Source organism: Bombus huntii, chromosome 5 (assembly GCF_024542735.1).
Source record: "Bombus huntii isolate Logan2020A chromosome 5, iyBomHunt1.1, whole genome shotgun sequence".
NCBI lineage: Eukaryota > Metazoa > Arthropoda > Insecta > Hymenoptera > Apidae > Bombus > Bombus huntii.
In genome coordinates, this window is record NC_066242.1 from 1,604,949 (window position 1) to 1,625,821 (window position 20,873).

Below are 20,873 nucleotides of genomic sequence, written 5' to 3' on the forward strand. Positions count from 1 at the left end.
GAGATATATAGGCTTTAGTCTTCTTACCACAAATTAAATTGAATCGAGCAACAGCAAAATGAAAACCTTGTTACGTATAAAAATTATACGTATGTAGAAATTTTATATCATAAACAATTGAAATGTATGAGCGGTATGCACGAAGATATAAATACAGAAACAGTAATTGTCACATGACATAGAAATATACGTACTAATATCAATGAAATATTACCTTCTTTATATTATCGTGCTATCATATGACTAGACATTAATACCTTTACCATAACATTACCTGTTCAACCTATACAATATTTTCCTCTGGTGTTTCTTTATTCGTCTTCGTTAGATTCGTTTGTGGAAACACAACACACGGCATGGCGGTAATGGTCAACGCACAAATCGGGAAAATAAAGCCGACTTGTTACGAGCCAAATTTTACCATGCACTAAATTCGTTTTTCACGCGTATTTCCGCGAGGTATCGCTCATTATAAAATGCAATGAAGCAATACCGTCAATTTCGTCGAAATTTTAAGAACCGAAGCATTTTCGTAGCAAAAGGCCAAACGAAAATACATTTCATGAAGCCGACCAATGCACAAGAAGAGTACATTGGTTTTTCTTTCCTCTTCTTCCGTAGCATTAGCACTATCAGAATTTGAACGAGCATTTACCGTCTCGATCGAGAAATCGCTCGATCGTGACCAAAAAAACTTCTCGTCTCTCGCTGCTTCGATCTTCCTTTTAATTTATTTATTCTCTTCGCAAAATGGCCTAAACACTTGGAAGGTAAAACGATAGCAACAACGTACATCGTAAAATCACATGGCATAGTACAACGAAATTCGAATGCCATAAAATATAACATCATAAAAAGTATTAACAATTGTATACAAATAAATGTTCCCATACGCAGTATAGATATATGATAATAGTACATATATCGAGTGGAAAACATTGTGTAATAGATGTATGTTTAAATGTTACGTATACATGTAGGTATGTGTGAATGTACGTATGCATGTACATGCAGACATACACGCGCATGTACCTGCTACGTATTTATATGTATATATAAACTCACGTCTGTATATACATATAACGCACGCAAGTAAATACACGATATACGTTCGTATCATGTACATACACAACATACATGCGCACATGTAAAATATGCATTTTAAATCAGGTTAATTAAATACTTGATGTTTATATGCGTTACGAACAAAGAAGCAAGTTATGTACACATGGGTTAGTTTAAAAAAAAATCAAAATGTAATGGAACGTGTGCAAGCGCGTACGCCTCGTACTATAGTATACCTCGCATATTATCGTAGAAATGCAAGAAAGGAAGACATATGTTCGCAAAATGAGCACCACCACCGTTTATACGTGTGTGTATATATACATAACTACCCACGAGAAAAATACGTTGATCTGCAGGCAAATCACAAGATTTTTCACGCAACGAGTACGCATCGCGCTCGCTCACCTCCGTAAAGTTAAAGAGTCGTAATTACACTACCGAAGGAAGCGTAGCATGCAAGACGAATTACGCAAAAAATGGCACAACGCAATGGATTGAGAACTATCGAGTGTACGCATACACGGATGGATAAAGAAAAAGTACGTTGAGTCACACATCGTATTATATGTATTGTACGTATACCTGTGTATGCATGCATGTTTTATGTACGCTACGTGTATACATATACATATACACATGTATACGCACGCAGCATACAAATGCATACAGCAGACACATACAAATACGCACACACTATCGATACGCGTGGAAAAGATTGGACACGCGTGAAACGCGCGTTCACACGACACGTGACTTCAACGCTGCATGTGTATCACATGCTTTTATGCGAATACGTGCGCAGCGCGTATCACGCGTGCCACGGCTACCAAAAGAACACGTGCTTTTTTTGTTTTGATTTTTAGATCGTTGATATTACAGTGACCTACAGATTTGAATATGCGGAAAGAACACACGTATATCGTGTTCCAATAGAAGGAAAAACATATCCCATCGCCGTATTCACGAGACGTTTATCTTCGTCACGAGAACGAGTAACTTTATATTCGATAACCTTCCAAACATACGCCGTGCGCTTCCAATGCGAGGATCGTGCAACCGGAGAACACGTCCGCCAATCGACGACGCACTGCCAACCGGTGCGCTCATTGTGCCGTTAAAAATACGATGTAGAAGCAACCGTGTGTATAATAACGCGACAAAAAAAACACGACAATGATAGTAAAAAAATGAGTGAGATGTGCATATATCGGGTCCTTCCGTTCATGCAAGTGAAAAAAAAAAAAAGAAAAATAATGTTGAGATTCTTCGATACTGCTAATTACGTACTCATTTCTCCCGACGTATCCGGTTAACCGCAAAATTAAAGAAATTTTAATACACACGCGCACAGCGATTGACTTTACGTCGCAGTGAAGAAATGTACACGAGAGAAACGCAATTTGACTTCATCTCGTGTGCATCATTATTACGCGCGGTGGATACACGAATACGCATCAATTCCTTCTTTCGTCCGATTGTTTTTCCTTACACATTATACTACCACATATCTCCGTGGACTTTTTTTTTATCTTACGGCCAACAAAAAAAACACGTAAACAACTACAAATGGGTATTTTCTTTTCCTTTAGGATACGAGGGTTTGATTTCGGTTTCGACAGCAGAGGTAAACACGCGATATCTCTTGTGCGAAAAAACGCCTCTCGAAAGCTTTCGTACGTTTGCGTCCTATATTACAAAATAAAGCAAAATAGAAACGAAGCTAGTGTCATTGGGCCAGTCAACATTGCGTGTTTACCTTTACCGTCTCTACCGAAATATATATATATATTTGTTTCCACAACATTTACAGAAAAGATACTCTACGCACTGCAAATAACGTGGCGCAACGCCGGCTCTACTTTTCGCTTTACCTACGCACGCGTTAACGTGGAGAATGGAATATATCATTGAGCCAAGATAGCAGCTTGAAACAATCAAACTGTGATAGCTCGTTTCGTATTTCCCCAAAAATACCGGCAGTCCAAGTACGCAAAGGTACGTGTTGCGACAGATGGTTGAACCATCTAGGTCAAATTAAATATAATGGCGTGCTATTTGGTTAGGGTAGAATCGAACGCAATATCGGGTGCAAAAAACACGTTCCATGCTATGCGCAATTTACATCAATATATATTTATATATAATTATTATGAATAACATAACATATCTGTTTGCGCCGTTTGCATCTGCTCCCAAGAACCTTCCACCCACCATCATTATCCCTATTATCCACTCACTCACTCATTCTATTCACTCATACCTATTCTTAGCTTTTATCCTTGCTCTTCTGTATAAATATATATCCCCATAAATATATATTGTGCTAAACTACTGTTAAAATTGGTTGATAATAGTAGATCCCTCATGTACAAAATACGATCTTTAAAAGGAAATAATTTTATTAAAAAAAAATAGATAGGAGGTTTGCGAAGAGAATATTTGTAAGAAAAAGAGAATATCATTAAAGAGAACTAGAAGAATTTTATACATTCTGACCACCGAAAGCCTTCACATTTTTGTGATAAAATCTTCCAAAAAAAAAAAAACAATGTCTTACTTTGAGTACTTCCAACCTTTCACTTTAAGTTATTTCCGACCTTACAATATGACTTTTTATATCTTGTAACTGTAAAAAATTTCTATTCGTGTAAGGCTAGTGTTGTTTCAAGAATATGTTAAATACGATGAATCTTATAAGTCACCGACAACCTTTAAGGCAACAGCTACTGCGTTAACTAATATTTCGTTAAAACCTGTTGTACGATATTGTTTATACTTTTCCAGATAAAGGAAATATTGAACGGCGCAAACAGAAATTGTAAAACAGCAAGAGTCAATCACGGAACGTGTTAAAACACAGTAGAAAATGTGAAACTTATATTCAACTAAAAGCTCCTTCAAAATTTTAATACGATTCGACGCGAACAATCGATTCAAGGTAACAAGTCTCTGACGACAAAACCAACGACCTTCCCCATCAATGCGAGTACTTCTCAAATCTTTTTTCACCAATTAACTTTCCGTACGCGAGAACATATAAAAAATGTGCGAGTCGTATTCCATTTGACAAACAATCCTGTCATGTCGTAAGAACGATTGATTTCGAACTAATAGAAAACGAATGCCAAGTTTTTTCGAAATCAAGAACTAGCATTGACAGAGAGGCCGCTCCTCTCTCTCCGAAGTTACCTTGCTTCCCGCGTAGGATCACCTTTCTAGGCGACCATGTACGCTTCTCGCCTAACGCCTCCTTCGACGATAATAAAAAAAAAAGAAAAAAGCGGCAAGAGGAAATCCTTACCGTGTTCGCGTGAAAAACGTTGCCCTTTCTGTTCTTTTTCTGCTACGTATATCGAAATTTGTTACCACTAATCGAAATCCTCAATGATCTCTCCAAAAATATCTCTCCTTTTTCGTTTCATTCTGTTCTAAAAAAAGTTTCTTTCATACTGAAACTACGGCTCGTATCCCGAAAAATTTGTTCAACAAGAAATGGCGAAAGAAGTTTTCGCACCAAAGGGTCCGCCAGTTTAATTTTCTCATTTCTCAATGTCCTACTATGCGCCCATCTTTATATACGAAGCAGCTTTGCGCTGCATCTGCCACCAGCAGCTGCATAGTTACTACAGCAGATGCACCAGCCGGAGGAAATAACAGCTGCACATATCTTTTTCCCTTTCCCTCTTTTTCTACTCAGCTTTTTTCCCTCCTGTCCCTTTCTCTTTCCTACTCTCGTATACATATTCGAAAATTATCTAACGAGTTGTGCTTTGTCGATCTCAAACAATAGAAGTTATCGTCATATATCTGTAATTCGTACATACGAATAAATAAATAAATAATAAATCTAATAATTCTAATAAATAATCTAGTAATTCTAATAAATCTAAATCTTCTAATAAATCGGGATTGTATAAATTCTTAACATCACGACTATATACTCCTGTAGATTTATTGAGCTCCGAAGTAACCTATCATCGTGAGAATCCGAGTACATATTTTACTTCCACGAAGCTACGGCAACATAAACGTTATACCGCGCAGACAATCGACCTAACATACTTCGACCATTCTAAGAATCAGGTCTATTGCCTGTTCTATTATTACAATGTTATGCTATATTATACAGAAACGATACGAACATGCAATTGATACTTTCAGAAAATACGTATTTATTTTATTTATTTTAAGCCTTGTTAAATAATTTATATATGATACTCAAATTCTATTCACGAAAATATGGTGTACACTTTTGACGTATCTTATTATGTACTAATTCTTAAAACAAAAAAAGTGCACTAAATACACATATATACATATTGGGCGTCGTTCGTAAGAAATGTAAGAGTATTTTTTCCACTCGCTGTATCAAAGGCTTACTCCACAAGTTCTCACGTATACTCTGACCGCAATACAAGCTTAGACAGTCGTGAAAGGTTCGTATTTATCGGAGTAATATGTAATTCCAACCATTATGATGAATATATGAAACTGCACATACGATACGTATTCGCGAATAAGTGGAGTACTAAAAATCTCCTAAGTTATAACAATATGAAATTCAAATTAATCCTTTCACTTAGGATATTAATTATGAGCAATTTATACGAGATTGTGTTTAAATTGATCTTTGCTAGAAGAACCTCGCCAAGTTATCTATGTATATGGAACATAGTTTTTCTGAATATATTGTAAAAGGGAACGTATATTATACGTAATAATGATTAACATCAAGCCAATACTTTGAAGTTCCAGCATCGTTATCGCCCTACACCACTCGGTTTCGATGTGACCACTTCAGTAGCCATTTCGACCAGTACATGTGCTCTAAAGTTTTAAGATGAATTGTCGCGATATAATAAATTCTTCTTTAATTAGACAGTTTGATCAGCTACAAAAATTCTAGTTATTGCACTCAAAATTTATAATTTCATCATCTTACATCAACTGAGATATAATAGAATTGTCATATTATACGAACTTCGTTTCAACTGAATGAAATTACAAGTCAATTTTTTATCCTAGAACACCATCCACAAGTTACGAGTTTTAACAATGGAGCTTTAAATAAAAAATAGATAGAAAACCGCACAACAAAAATTTAGTATTGTCCCTTGGCATGATAGCATTTAGAACGCTCGATTGGGCAAAGTGTATAGTACTCTTGCGTTTTCTACATACTTTATGAAATCTGCATGATATCTCTGGTGGAATCTTTTTGTCCCTGAACTTTGAATTTTTTTGAAGACGATGCTGCTTCAAATTCATGGAAACCCTTTGTGGTTGATCCGCACGTTTCTTAGTACTTAATACAGAAGAGGTTGGTTGACGTCGAACTTGATTGCGTTATACGAATATTCACGTGTGTCCGAACCAAAGATGCAACGATATGAAAAGAGCTGATCTAATCGAACAATAAAATGGTTAAGACCATATATAGTTATATAATGCCCATCTTAAAATAAATATGATCAAATGTAGAAATAATACTTTTATGCAAAGTGCAAAGGATACATTTATATTCTCATACTTAACCGGTACGGAAAAGGTACACCAAATTTAAGACTTTGAAGAGATACTTTGGAGAGACTGCCTATCCGCATCGAATTCCGCGCGTAATTCTATACGATTTTCAATAGATAGATACTTAAAAACGAGAACACACCTAACTTCTGAATATAAATATCACTTTTATTACTTTCTGAACTAGGGCACGCAAACACCTTTATTACGCGGATCTTTTACCTATTGTTATCTCACACATACGCGCGCGCGCGCACACACACATACACGCGCACACACGTACCCTTTTCCTAACCTATTCCTTTGATAGTATTATTTTCTCGTATAGAATATACGTAACCACGATAATTTACTAACGAGAAAGTAAGGCACAGTACCGATCATATTAGAGAGGGTATATATACATACATACCTGTATGTATATAAATAGCAACTACTTGTTCGTTACGCGCGCGGTTTGAAAGAAGCGAGGAGTTTCGTATTTCCTTTGGTCGGTGGTCGCGGAGGAGAGTTCCTCCGTACGTTCCAAGTTTTCCTCGCAGAGGAGAGAGAGGTCGTGCAATATCGCGTTGCGAGGCCAACGATAAAGACTAGCCGCAGAATAAAATGAGGGGAACAAGGAAAAGATGTAACGGAAACTGTTATAAACATGAATGTGTGCCAGCATATCTTGCACCACCGACCAAACCATAAGATAGTTCGAAACGACAGAAGATGCAATAGAAGTAAAACGATGGTGGCGAATCCTATGTTAACCTCGTAACGTGGTATCGCGATAGAAATAAAAAAGGTTGAAAAAGATACAAGGAACTTTGAAATTAACAAGGAGCTACATGCCCTGTATAGGAAATGAAAAAGCTCTTTCAGAGACCGTGCTACTCTTGAACGGACCCCGGCTGCTAGGTTGAACCACGTTATTCGACAGTGAAAAAAAAATGTAAGTCCTGTCATACCTGCGCAATAGGCACTTTTTGCAATTGAACGCCTAACATAACTCGTATCATTTTTATTCTATAGAAAAATCTATCCAAATCCAAAATATGTTTTTATACGAAACCACTTTCGATTCATGGTTTGTCCAATAATCGACGAAACTGTACAAGCAAATTACGAATAATTCGTAAATACATTGACAAAATATCCATTTATTCATTTGTTCCTACATATGATTTCCATTATATTTTACAAATGCAAAGGTTTAGTTTTCCATCAATATCAACGCGTAAGTAAGAGAAAGTTGCGTCAAACGCGAGTGCCTATTGTTACAGCGGGCAGGATCTAAAAAAAATGATATGGGTGAGCCTACCTTGAGAGTCGCGATGGGCCTGCGCGGCCTCCTGTGCTGCTAGAAAGACTTCATCTGTCGTTCCGGGAGCTCCTGCCACCGAGCCCACAACTCCTCCCGCGTTACTTCGGTCACCGGTAACGTGCCACGCACCTATACCTGCTAACGAAACAAAACAACCGTACTCATAAAATCTTTTTTCATCATGTCAATAGTACACACCAAATACTTTTTATATATAAAACACGAGATGAAATTAAGTACGGAGACAAAAAGGATAACTATATAATCGCTATGAATTGTGAGTTATCATATCGAAAAATCAACAAAATACTAGGAACAAAGGATAACTTTATTATTCTTAGCTTTTTCTCATATTCAAACAAGAACATTGAAAATACTTCTGGAATTATCCGAAGTAGTGAAATACAGGGTATCAGTGATATCAGAAATCTCATACACATCCTCTTATAGAATAAGTACACTCGGCAGTGTCACATATAGTGTAAAGTAGCACAACAAACCCCCTAACACTCCCAGTTTCCCTCTATTGTTGCGAGAATGATGTTGCGCAAATAACATTTTACATTCGTATTAACACGTTGGTCGCCATATCGCCCATATCTGGGTGACGCTCTTCTTGTTCGGGTTAATTAAATATATAATATTATGTATAGCATATACAACATAAAAATATTAAAAACATATTATACCATATTCTTCATTAATTTATATTCTTGATAAAATATATTATGCTATGTCGCATGATATTCGTTAAAACATTCCAAACACATTTGGGGCGATTTTGAACACTTCGAACAATATGTTGTAGTTTTTTTTACGTTTTTTCTCGCTTCTTGGCGTCCGACAGTTTGCCTCTTCTTCTCGTAACATAGGGCGCACATCCTTCTTATAGGCTTGCCCTGCTGATTTTTACGAATCTCCAAATGGTGGAACACCTTGTTCCATGGTTGTTGTTGATGGTTGTCGGGCACAGTATTTTCTGAGGACACATCGGACCATTCGGAAACGAGAATTTCCCGAAATTTTCTTATCTTTATTTTTTTTGTTTGTAGCTGTTTGGTACACAATACGAGCATTTACTATAGTTGTTCCTAAGAGTAAATTTAGTGCTAATTTCCGCTACCACTCGATGCTTTTCCGTACCGTAGTGGCATATAAGACCATCGGGTCACTTCTGTCGATACCAGTTTTTTCATTATTGTACACTATTCTCCTCACTTTCAAATATATTTTCACGTTGTCTACTGAACATTTTGAGGATGAAAAAATCACTGATGTGCGTCTCACAAGAAGTATGCTTCTCGACTAAATGAAAAATCTGGGAAATCTGCCATGAGATCCCTCGGAATACTCTAGCCGGCTCTATACTCTAGCTTATCGCTTTCTCCATTTCGGAACTAAATCTTTTCTTTACAATGGATCGAAGGCGATAAGCAATGAATTCGTGTTTACGTTCTGCATACTGACGGTCGGATTTGGGCCCCGCGGGAAACTTAAACAAATTACGCTGGACGACCAACGTGTTAAACTCATTGCGGTCGTTGTGCTCATGCACGCACACTCACACACACACGCACGCACACACGCGTGCATACATACATACGAGAATGTACGACGAATTCTTGATATATCTCAAATACTTTTTCCATAATTAACCCCTTAACCCACAACCACGAGCATAGCCCATAGTACGATGATCGGGTCAAACGTAAATATTATGGGCATAGCCTGTAGTAGATGATCGGACCAAACGTAAATATTACGGACATAACATATAGATGATCGGGCCAAATATAAATAATAGCGGCGGCGCCCTCATAAAGGTATAAATATTTGTGAAATATTTGATAAATAATTACAACCTGATGCAATAATTATGGTAGATATAAATACTACAAAAAGTTTATTTGTACAAAAATCAGTAATACAAAATTAATAATCTGCAATGGTGTGATACACTTCGAAACATTCTAGTATATGTAAGGGAACTTTGCACTTCTTACACTCCCACGTTGTTTCTCTACGTTTTTTATATTTTTGGCAAACTCTACAAGGTTTTGACGGTCTTAATTTTGATGATGTTGGGTCAATGTGTTTTGGAAAATGAGCCCAATGCCTCGCGTGCAGTCTCTCTGGCATGATCTCATCACAAAATCTTTCTCTTGAAAACATCTTGTAGGGATGCTCCTCTAGAATTTATGAAAATAAATTTCGATGTGCGAATGTGACCAAAAATAACTTGAAACTGATCACGATACAAAGAGATAATAAGAATATATCACGAGCCTTGTCTGTGCTATTTATGGTGGGGCAAATTACAAACCGCGACCGTCGTACCACGAGCGATGCCCATAATATTTACGATTGGCCCGACCATCGTACTACACAAGTCGTGCGAATGGCTGGAAGGCTGCGCGAGCTTGTTTACTTTTTCGGCCAAAAATTCTCCAACGTAAATCGTAGGTTAAAGGGTTAAACGACTACGATAACACTTAGGACAAAGTAATACTGATCGTTTTTAAGCTATTTCACAGTCTGGCATTTTGTACACTCCTTATCGTACTTCAGTTCCCACAGTAATAGTGATTAATATAAATTTTAATGACTACTCTATAACAAAGATAACACGACTACAAAATATAATGAACAATTAACGAGATTTCAATATACTGCTTAGATATTATCGGTACCCTTGATATCCTCACAACGAAGCTCAGTTTTTGAAAATTGTTTAAATGTACCGATAAAGAAAAGGAATTACGTCTAAACGTACATACATATGCCATTCTAATATGCATAATATACGACAATAATGAAAGAACTAAGCACGTGATTCTTTCAGTACATGACGATATTTTTAAGAAGGCAGTAATAGAAAATCCAGAGTCAAATAAATGAAATGTAAAGGCCATATTTTCTTATCTCACAAAATTGATTAAATACCAAAGAGACAATAATTTGAAAAAAATAAACATTTTTGCTCACGCGACATGAAGCATCCCATACATTTGTGTTACTTTGAAAAAACCTGCGATATGTGTAAGGACGTTTTCTAACAATAATTCTGTCTGTCTCTCTCTCTCGGTCTCTCTGATAATTCCAAGAAATTGCAAGAAAACACGCATAAGTACTATCAATGAAAAACATAAGAAAATAAAAAATCATTTATGGTGGTGTATTAGAATAAAAATGAACAGTCTTTATAGAAAAATGAAAGAAAATTGAATAAGTGCCCAAAAATCTGAATACAAGCCGCACACTTATTCAGTCAAGTTATTAAACAGAATAATAAATACGATTCAAGATTTTGCCAAACGAAGAAAAGAACAATGCGAATGAAAGAAGACATCGATGAGACGATACTAATGCAACGATTGAACTTCATTTTTCAATTTTGTTCGGTGAAACTTTCACCGATGTAATTCTGAAGTTTCTTTGATTAAAAGAATAACAAATACGTTAAATAGGTAAATGTAAATTAAAATATATCGTATTTGACCTTATTTTAACACGTTGACGCCGACGTGCACCATCAGCGAGTCACACGTATCTGTCCCGTGGGGCGGCGTGCATCGCGATGAGTCACACATGTATTTCACAAAATATATAGTACAAAATAGGTTTATATTATTTTATCTCAACATTATAAGCAGCATACAATAGTAAAAACATAACAATTCAATATTATAAACTTAACATAATCATTTCCTTCTTTCATGCAATTTTTTAAAACATGTTAGACAGAGTGTCGGCTGGCCCTTACAAAGATCACAATATGTTGTTACTTTTTTGGCTCTTTTCGCGGCATACGCACTACCTTTTATTTTAGAAATGTGTTTATAACATTGTTTACACCGCCGTCTCGTTTTGCTCGCGGGCCCTTGGTACGACTGCAGAAAATGTAACTGTTTTTTGGACAGTACTTCATTTTCACTTGGCATTTCTTCTCTGTTGAGATTCACTGTACCTAAAAGGTGATCAATAATTTCTTCGCGAAATTTTAAGATTTTAATACTTTTAGTGCCCCATTTTCTATGTACACACCACGCATTTACGAGGCAAGCCCAGCATATTAATTCTATTACAATTTTTTTATACTATTTTACGGTTCTGCGCAAACAACTATAATAGGATGGCATCTGATCGAATAGATCAACCCCCTTTTTAGTATCATTATAAAAAAAGTGGCTGACTTTAATTTACTATTTTTCCCCTGAACAATAACGCACCTGTGATTTTTGGAAGTAGCTACCACACATACTGGCCTTTTGTCAGTCCATTTTAAACATTTAACGTAACCTAACACTATTTTCGTCGTGCATGTTCCTTACGCGCGCCGTTGTTCTCCAACGAACATGCATGACTATTCCTTTTTCCTGTGCAGAATTGAAAAATTTTTTGATTCGCGCTATGAACGTTTCTTATAGAAAAATGTTCACAGAATTGCGTGCGATGGTCAGAATTCGCGTCAGACCTCTACTTTTTCAGAAAAATTGAGAGGAGTACAAAATTAGGGTCAAAGCTGGTCTCGTCAGCCTTACTTAACACGTTGACGCCGGCGCGATCCATCGGCGGGTCACGCGTGTCTGTTTCGTGAGGCGGCGTGCCCCATTGGCAGGTCACACGTGTCTGTCCAGAGGGGCGGCCGATGGGTCACACATGTATTTCACAAAATAGATAGTGACCCAGCGCTGCCCCACGCAGCAGACAGTGAATTCGGGCGCCGCCCCACGAAGCAGACAGTGAATTCTGAATGAATGAAAACCATGAATATCGGCGCCGGCGTCAACGTATTAACATTTATAGATATATGCAAACAGATATTTCCAAACTATCGTATATCAATGCATTAGTTGAAATCCACGGAATCGTATAGCTTTTGTAATTTTGCTATAAATTGAGATCAAAGTTGAAGAATTGCAGTCGTGTCTAATGCGATCCTGCGCCGCCCAACGAAGCAAACCGTGCATTCGGGCTCCGGCTCACAGAGAAAACAATGCATATCGGCGATGACGTCAACGTGTTAATCAAAATAATTTCAAAAATGCGATAGAAGTTTAATTAAAAAGAAGTCAAAAAATAAAAATGTGTTACCATTGAATTAGTAATTGCCTCATTGACATTTACAATCGGATCAAAGGTTACGCCACTCCACTATCGAGCTTCGCAGTATATCGAAGGGAACCCTCCCCCGAATGGTAAGGATGACTAGCGAGCACTTGTAGTTCGTTTCGGGCACTTATCCAATTTTTAATATAATGTGTGTGTATGTGTTTATATGTGTATATATAATCTAAAATAAATATATATATATATATATTTATAACCAGACACGGAAATGAAAATACAAGAAAACAGAGCAGAATAGAATCGAACGGTTCACTGTCGATCAATGGCATATTATTATTCACTGACAAATCTCGATGCTATCGGACATTATATAAACTACACACGTAAAAGCATACACCACACTAAGGCTGTCTAGGCTGGATCAGGTTACTAGGTTGTTGTCTCCATCTCCTTCTGACGACGTTCAACTTTTTCAAATAGAATTGCAGGGTTGAACGATTAATGCCGTACATCTCTGATGCCTGAGTGGTGCTAACTCCCTGTTGTAATATTGCATCCAGGGACATTTTAACCGAGTCTAAACTATACTTTCTGCCCTGTTTTTTTTCCAGCGATTTAAGCAACGCGCCTACGTCAACATCTGTGCGCGGCCGCCTCATATTCGGCCCTTTTTTACATTCGAGGAAATGAGACGCCCAGAGGGCACCGCCATCACCACCCATCAAATTCCCTCTCGACCGAGACCGCGCTCCCGCCCCCCCACCTGCAACGAGGAAACCCAAGCTAGTGTCGGCCGATCATTACACGACCCGTTTAACATTTAACAAACAAAAAACGAAACGTTCGCATAACTGAATTTCAAGTCATTAATGAACGAGTCCCTTCCTCTAATTTAATTTTACATTTTAAATTCTTAAACCCATGTTAGTGTGATACATTTACATATATATATGTCGGAATGGCGTTGAGGATAGGGTTGTCGGTGTTTGATGAGTCTTCATTGAAAGTAGCCATCGTTGCGGTGTGACGAAGATACGATTTATTGACACAAGTATGGATAACACAGGTTCGACAATCTACCACGGCGGTTAGACGTCCGCGACACTAGTGACAATGGTCTCAGGTTCGATAACGAATCCGCGGTCGACGGGATGATAAATGAACGTACTCACAAAATCTAAGTCGGACGCGTAATATTCACCGGTCGTAAGGGGTTACTCTTTTCATCGATGAGATCGCGAGCGAGAATGAATTTCCCGTCCCGATGATGCCACAGAGGAAAACTATAATGGGGTGTGTCTAAGGACACGAGATCATCGGATTCGTCGAGAAAAGCCTTCGTTTAGGAAGTAAGGGAAATTGGCGTTGCTGCTAATTGGTCAATCTCCATATCGGTGGTTAGAAAAAGATGCTAGCCGCCCTCGAGGGAAAGTTGCTAGTGGGAGACGCCGCTCGTTGAAAATGGATCTCCCTTATTTTCCCGTAGTTGGGACAAAGACTATTTGTCTATTTGAAGGACTTTAGCTAGCTAAATCTTAAGATCTATAAGGAGCCCTCGGGCTAGCTGAACGTGTACTGCGGAGACGCATCGACATCTGGCAATCATCTTACTCGAAGAGTAGGGTCTGCGTGTGGCGAGCTACGGGACAGAGACCGTTGGAATGTTTACTGTCGAGTGTTACAACTATTTCCTTTTTAAGGAGAGCTATAGAATTACTCCATGCCTTTGTTAGACAAGGCGTTCATCCCTTGACCGTGGCTACGTTGGGCGACAGACTGTCGCCTCAAGCCAAAGCTCACCGTCACTAATGTCGAACAATTACAATTGGATTGAATAACTACAATAGTTTAGTTACAGTTATAGTAGACTTTAGATTGCAATGTTGCGGGGCTATCCGAAGGTTCCGGTGTCCTTTCATCTCCGACATATATATATATATATAAATAAATAAATCCTATCCTTTTATCAAGCTTATTTCACTCAGATGGAGAGAGCAGCTATGCTTCGATTCAAAGTTTCTTTGAATCGAAGTTTTGCTGCTGGACTACATACATGCATAACGTCTGCACAACATGGTATCATTTCTCGCATAATTTCGTATGGGGAACTCGCCGTACGTGAAACTATGTAAGTATATATCTGGACAACAAACGAGAATTCGAAACGTATGCGCACAAAATTTGAAATCGACTCGCATATCGCGTAAATTCGTCAAAATACCCTGTATTTCGCTACTACGTTATAACGAAAGAAGAATAAATAAAATATAAAAATAATACAATTGTTCAACTTACCAGGATGCTGGGAGGGGTCGTGGGATGGGCCGGCTCTATTGTTATCTTGTTCCATCTCGTTCAAATCATTCATGTCGTCATCCAGCGTCAGATCTTCGACGCTTTCTTCTGGATCTTCGAGATATTCAGACTTTGGTTCAATGAGATTATCACTTGGTTCGGGCTTTTCTAGCGGCAACTAAGGGAAAAAATCATTTTATAAGAAACAGTATTTCTCTTTGTATCATTTATCTATTTAAGTATTGTCAAAATACATAAAACATTATGTGAATTATTAGAATCATGTATCGCACCGTTTCCACTCTATAAGATCAAGTAGATATGACATCAAATAGTAGGATTAAGTACGATATCATTTGCTCTACCAACAAGCGAAAGAAACAGTATCAGTAGACAACAGCTTCCATTAGGCGTTGGTGAACAATTAATATACGATCTCATACGGTAAAAATTCAACGTCGAATTTCACAAGGCTCACCTGTAACATTTCATCGGCAGGTTTCGTCAGCTGCGTCATTAAGGCTGACCTGCCAATGGAATCTGTGGGGTCTGCATGTGATTTTTCATCTGCTACGGGTGCAATTCCAAGCGCAGGGACGCCCATTTGTTGAGGCATGTCACTTGAATTCGAAGCTTCGTGATTTTCTACTGAATTATCATCACCTATACTTTTTCGTCTAAATCTTTTTCTTTTCCTTGATGTGGGACTTTGGGAACCTTCCCTGTAAAAATAATGAGAATAATGATTTTATATTCTCAACGAATGACAAATGAAAAATTCCAACGTTCTTACCTAGAGGACAAACCCTTCGGTATTTGAGGACTGGCAGAGTCTTCAGGTAAATCCCCCAGGGAACCTTGCGACACGCCCTGCCTAGGAACTTTGTTCTTTTCTATCGTAAGACCGGAAGACGAAATTGGAATGTCGGGCTGTGATGTTTGCGGAACGACCTTTTGTTGCCTAGAATCCGTCTTACTGCTACCACTTGTTTTACTTTCCGATAGACCTTTAATTTGCAGAGACTCGGCAGCTTTAAGGAGTGCTGCCAATTGGTCTTGGGAGATATTTACTTCTCCCCTGTACATATAGTCCATCATTGCTTTTAATTCTTTAAACTTAACATCTTTGAGTATAAAGACAGGGTGCTTGTCATAATGTTCACTGAGGAGCCCCTATAACGGAAATATTTCCATTAAACCTCTGAATTGCACAAATTTTATCAAATACTTTGACTTAAATATTAATAGATAATAATAATAAACAAGTAGATGTCACATTAGCAAATTAACAGTCGAAATTAATGTAGAAAAGTCAAATAATACTAAATAATTGAATTCAATTTCCTAATTCAAAGATGTATTGCTCCTTTATACACCCCTCCTCCCACATCAGGGTAAAATCCCAGGGCAAGTGCCCTGGAAATCAGCCATCTTGCTTTCTCTGTATTGATTACCAGGAGGAACCAGGAGGGGGTTTGGGCTTTCAGTCTCCCTGCCTCTCTGGCTTCTGCCCAGGCCACATTCAACAAGAGCAGCCATCTTGTTTCAATTTGAGGTTCCCCCCTTTTAGCTTGAATTCCAAAATTTCTTACAATTCGAAGTACGATGAATAAATGAAAAAGATACATCAATACCAAAAAAAGGCCTAAATTTTAAATAACCAATGTCTTTGATACTCTCGATCTGATCTCGATCGAATTTTTTTTCTATTTATCAGCAAACTAAATAGCAGTTATACTTCGTATATGAGAATCAATACATAAGGTGTTCAATCTCTTAACAAGAAAAAATTCAAGACCATGAAACAATCTTAAATTTCAATTCAACCAAGCCTTATTAACCAAGTACGAGTATTGGATGTAATACAATGTAATTGACAAAATACAAACAATAATAATAATAATAATTTAAATAATAATAATAAAATTAATCGCGTAATGGCAATAATAATGAGATATAAACGATATTGAAAGTAAAATATTCGCAAGATTCACTCACCTCAAAATAAGGACTGCACGCAGACAGAACTACCTTATGGGCTTTCAGGTATTTCCCCTCAGCTGCCAATGTGCAGTCGACAAGCGTCCCGCTTTCGAGAAGCGTGTCGAAGTTCTGGATCAATGTACTCTGATGATTATTCCATCTAAGGCAGAACTGCTGGTCGTCTTCCATTCTTTCTGGCTTCGTTCCCTCGTTACTGAACAAGGAAGGAAATATTCAGGATAATGATGAACCAAATAAATCCGTTTGTCCGTTCAAGATGATCGACCGTGCTTAATGCTATCTAATTATGTTGTGTTGAATTAACACGAACATCGAGGCGGATGATTTGGAAATAAAAGGCGAGACCAATGATATCTATTACTCCGGTTGATATGTGTAACCACGATAAAAGCTCCGCGAGGAAGCAGCAAAGCTTCCAAAATGGCCGTACGGTGCAAGCGCGTCGGTCGAATTGGTCTTCTGGCCTTTTCCTTTGTGCGTGTTCTCATAACGGTAATGGACGATTTGGTGGGGATGATGCAGAAGGACGCGCAAGCACTACGCATGCGCAGCTGCGCCCGACCTGCGCATTTAACTTGCGCACTAGTTCGAGGCCCCTGGAATTCAGGGACGTCTGCTGGATATTCAGTACCCTAACGATAATATCAAATTTCGAAAAAAACTCCGCATTAAGCCAGTTGTAATGAAAATAACTAATGATACGATGATCGACATAACAAACTGTATATCAGAAGATACTGTTAGAATAAAACTTGGAAAATAAAAAAGGCTATATTATCCCCAATATAAATACATAAATGCCCTAGTATTAGTATCAAAATATTTTGCGAGCGGCGCTGGTTTGTAATTTTTCTATCTTTATTCGTCATGGGACAGCATATCAAAATTGCATACCATATAAATATATAAACATCACTTGGAACAGTAAAGCACACAAAGTTTGATAGGACCACTGAAGAATCACGATAAAGTTTATCTCTCAGGTAAAAAGGGTAACACAATTTATATACATCCCCGAGGTTTACATCACTAACGCGCAATAAAATGGAAAATCGATTGCTCTCTTCACATGCGCAACGCGTAAATCTCTCAATGGAGGGGATAACATAATGCATAACATAAGTATACAGATACTTGCGCGTAAAGATTAATACGAAATAAAGGGAAGTGCATTCACCACGGCTTACGTCCGATTGCGTAATCTATTTATATTGTTATCTCGTATTGAATGTTACGTCAGATGACGTCGAGCAACATGTGCGAAACAAAAACAAATTGGCGACAGATAATTTTTCAATCGCGAATCGACTACCAACCGGCGAAAATGAACCATACACTTTCCTCATACCGCCACCAGAAACTAGAAGAGGAGAGGAGAGGAAACGTGGTTCGCAATATGGCCGCCCGCGAGGTCGCGCCCGGACAAAATGGCGATAGAGGAAAAGTTCACAAGAAGAAACAAGATTTCAGATCGATATCCGCTATTCGAATTTCCCGTTAAAGCATCGTCTGGACGAAAACATCAAAATCGCAAACACTTGCTCCACTGGGAAATTTGTTTTGACCGGTAACTAAGCAAAAACGATGTTTTCTTAAAAGTACGGAGAGGATCCGCCCGCGCCATGTCACCCCACAAGAAGATTTCCCGAAATTTTCTAAAGATTTTCACCGAAATCGAAAATAAATAATTGACTACTTGTTATAACACTCACCTAATATGGAATATAAAACAATCTAATATCACAGCAACGGGATGGGTGATAAGTGAAAATAAACTGCGTAAGCGTCCGAACTCGGCGTGCGCCTCAAGCGCTGCCCTTTACAACAATGGCGTAGCCGACTGCCTACTTGGTTGCCTCTATGCCGGCCGTCAGAGAGCGCAGGCTTCTCCGGAAGAGGGAACAAGAGAAGAAAAAACGCGAACGAAACTAACGAGCATGCGCTCTACTCTTACAACCTATCACGATCTTTGCCGTGATTGGAAACTACAGCCAGAGGACGCTAACCGACAGAATACTTGCTTTTTTTATTTTCACTTAACAGTTTACACAAACATTAGACGTTTGACATAATGTTCAAGCTACCAGGAAAAAATATCACAGATTACAATTCTGTTCTGACAGACATGTTCCTTTTTATTTGAAAAGTCAATGGAAAAATGTTTGACACAATAATACAACAAAATTGTTTTATATTAAAACAAACATCACGGAAATCACACACACTGTTTAAATCTGCAGTGCATAATTTATGTATGACATTATGCAGTTATATCATTTGATATAAAGCAGCAAGAAAGAAATATATGTCAGTTGCGAATGACTGATCGATAGAAAACGAGATGTGAACGAGATGTTTGAATTAGAAAATTTGCTTAATATATTCAAGTATAATGATTTATTCATCATTAGAACGATAGGAATGACGCGTAATTAAAATTCATGAATGAATGATAAAAATCATAAAGTATTTTGTGTGTACGTCATCCGGCCCTGGACCACAACCTAGCACGCGTAACGTAATGGCCGACTTTATACACTTGACCGAGGCAAAATGGCGAAAACCGTACAAAAATACATGAAAAATGATAGCGATTGCATTCGAATTAGCAGATAGTTCATATAAATCGCAAACGAAATATTCCCATCATGATATTCCAAACACCACACACACACTCTTCCAAGATCACGCGTGTATGACGAAGATACTTAGGTACTGCCCATCGGTTTAACAGCGCGACCTGATTTTTTATCAACTTTTTAGGACGATAAACTTGCCCGAAATTGAATATACAATTGAAACATAAATCAACGGATATGTATACAAATTACTCACCTATATTGGCACAATCTAAATATCACAAGAGGAAAACTTGGAAAAAAACTACACGTCTTGTCCTCAGCGTACACTATCCGAGCGCCGTGGCTTCTTTTTACACAATGGCCGTACTTCTACGCGTAACGATCGACCCGCTCTGCGAGGGGATAGCCGGGATGCTCGGAAACAGTGTGCTTCTTATGGGGAGACGCGGCGCAGAGAATTCAACTCAGTGTTGTGCGCATCAAGCTACGAATAGTGGGGTAAAGAGAACGGCCGGTTAACACAGGACCGTCGAAAGACTCTTAGAACCTTGTGATCACTTTCGTATAAAAAAAGATTGATAAATATAAGCGAAAAAGCTTATCGATCAAATAATTGTTGATTCTTTTTTTATAGAAGAATAAATTTGAAAATACATGCTCTATGCCGAAATTTTCCATAGATATGATATATAAACGTATAGGAACAGCGAAGTCCTGTAGTAACAACCGTTTGCAACGTTACAATATACGATACGCGTTGAGATTTGACGCAGTGATCATCATTTTCTATTAGATAAACGATTTTCAAAAAATAATGATTAGAGTTAGGATAAAGAAATTGACAAGTTGTAAAGAAGAAAGTTGATACAATCCTGATTTTTGCCGGTTGAACATTATAGCAATTCGTGGTGGTGGAAGGGGTTTGCGTGAAGGTAGTGGGGAGAAAGGCAGATTTCCGTTCAGGGGCGCGTTTACGGCGGCGTAGCGCAGCCGGCGGGAGAGGCGAAAGGCGACGCGGGAGA

At 38.1% G+C, this 20,873-nt stretch overlaps 1 protein-coding gene across 26 annotated transcripts in view; it reads right to left on the minus strand.

Annotated features, from left to right (window-relative positions):
- The window catches only part of LOC126866181 (longitudinals lacking protein-like), a 76,376-nt gene extending 56,105 nt beyond the window's left edge, over positions 1-20,271 (minus strand). For 2 of the 26 annotated variants that reach the window (XR_007689803.1, XM_050619467.1), the window contains exons 1-6: positions 18,164-18,381; positions 17,264-17,462; positions 16,059-16,438; positions 15,744-15,987; positions 15,266-15,443; positions 7,898-8,038 (exon numbers count right to left, since the gene is read on the minus strand). Coding sequence is in view for 22 of the 26 variants with exons in the window: in XM_050619467.1 (XP_050475424.1) it covers positions 7,898-8,038; positions 15,266-15,443; positions 15,744-15,987; positions 16,059-16,438; positions 17,264-17,437 (1,117 nt within the window). In the remaining 4 variants the exon portion in view is untranslated. Of the gene's footprint in view, positions 1-7,897; positions 8,039-11,517; positions 13,734-15,265; positions 15,444-15,743; positions 15,988-16,058; positions 16,439-17,263; positions 17,463-18,163; positions 18,596-18,981; positions 19,148-20,104 lie in introns of those variants that run through there. The other 24 variants (XM_050619464.1, XM_050619462.1, XR_007689804.1 and 21 more) reach the window with 23 other exon arrangements.
- Positions 20,272-20,873: the final 602 nt, after the last annotated feature.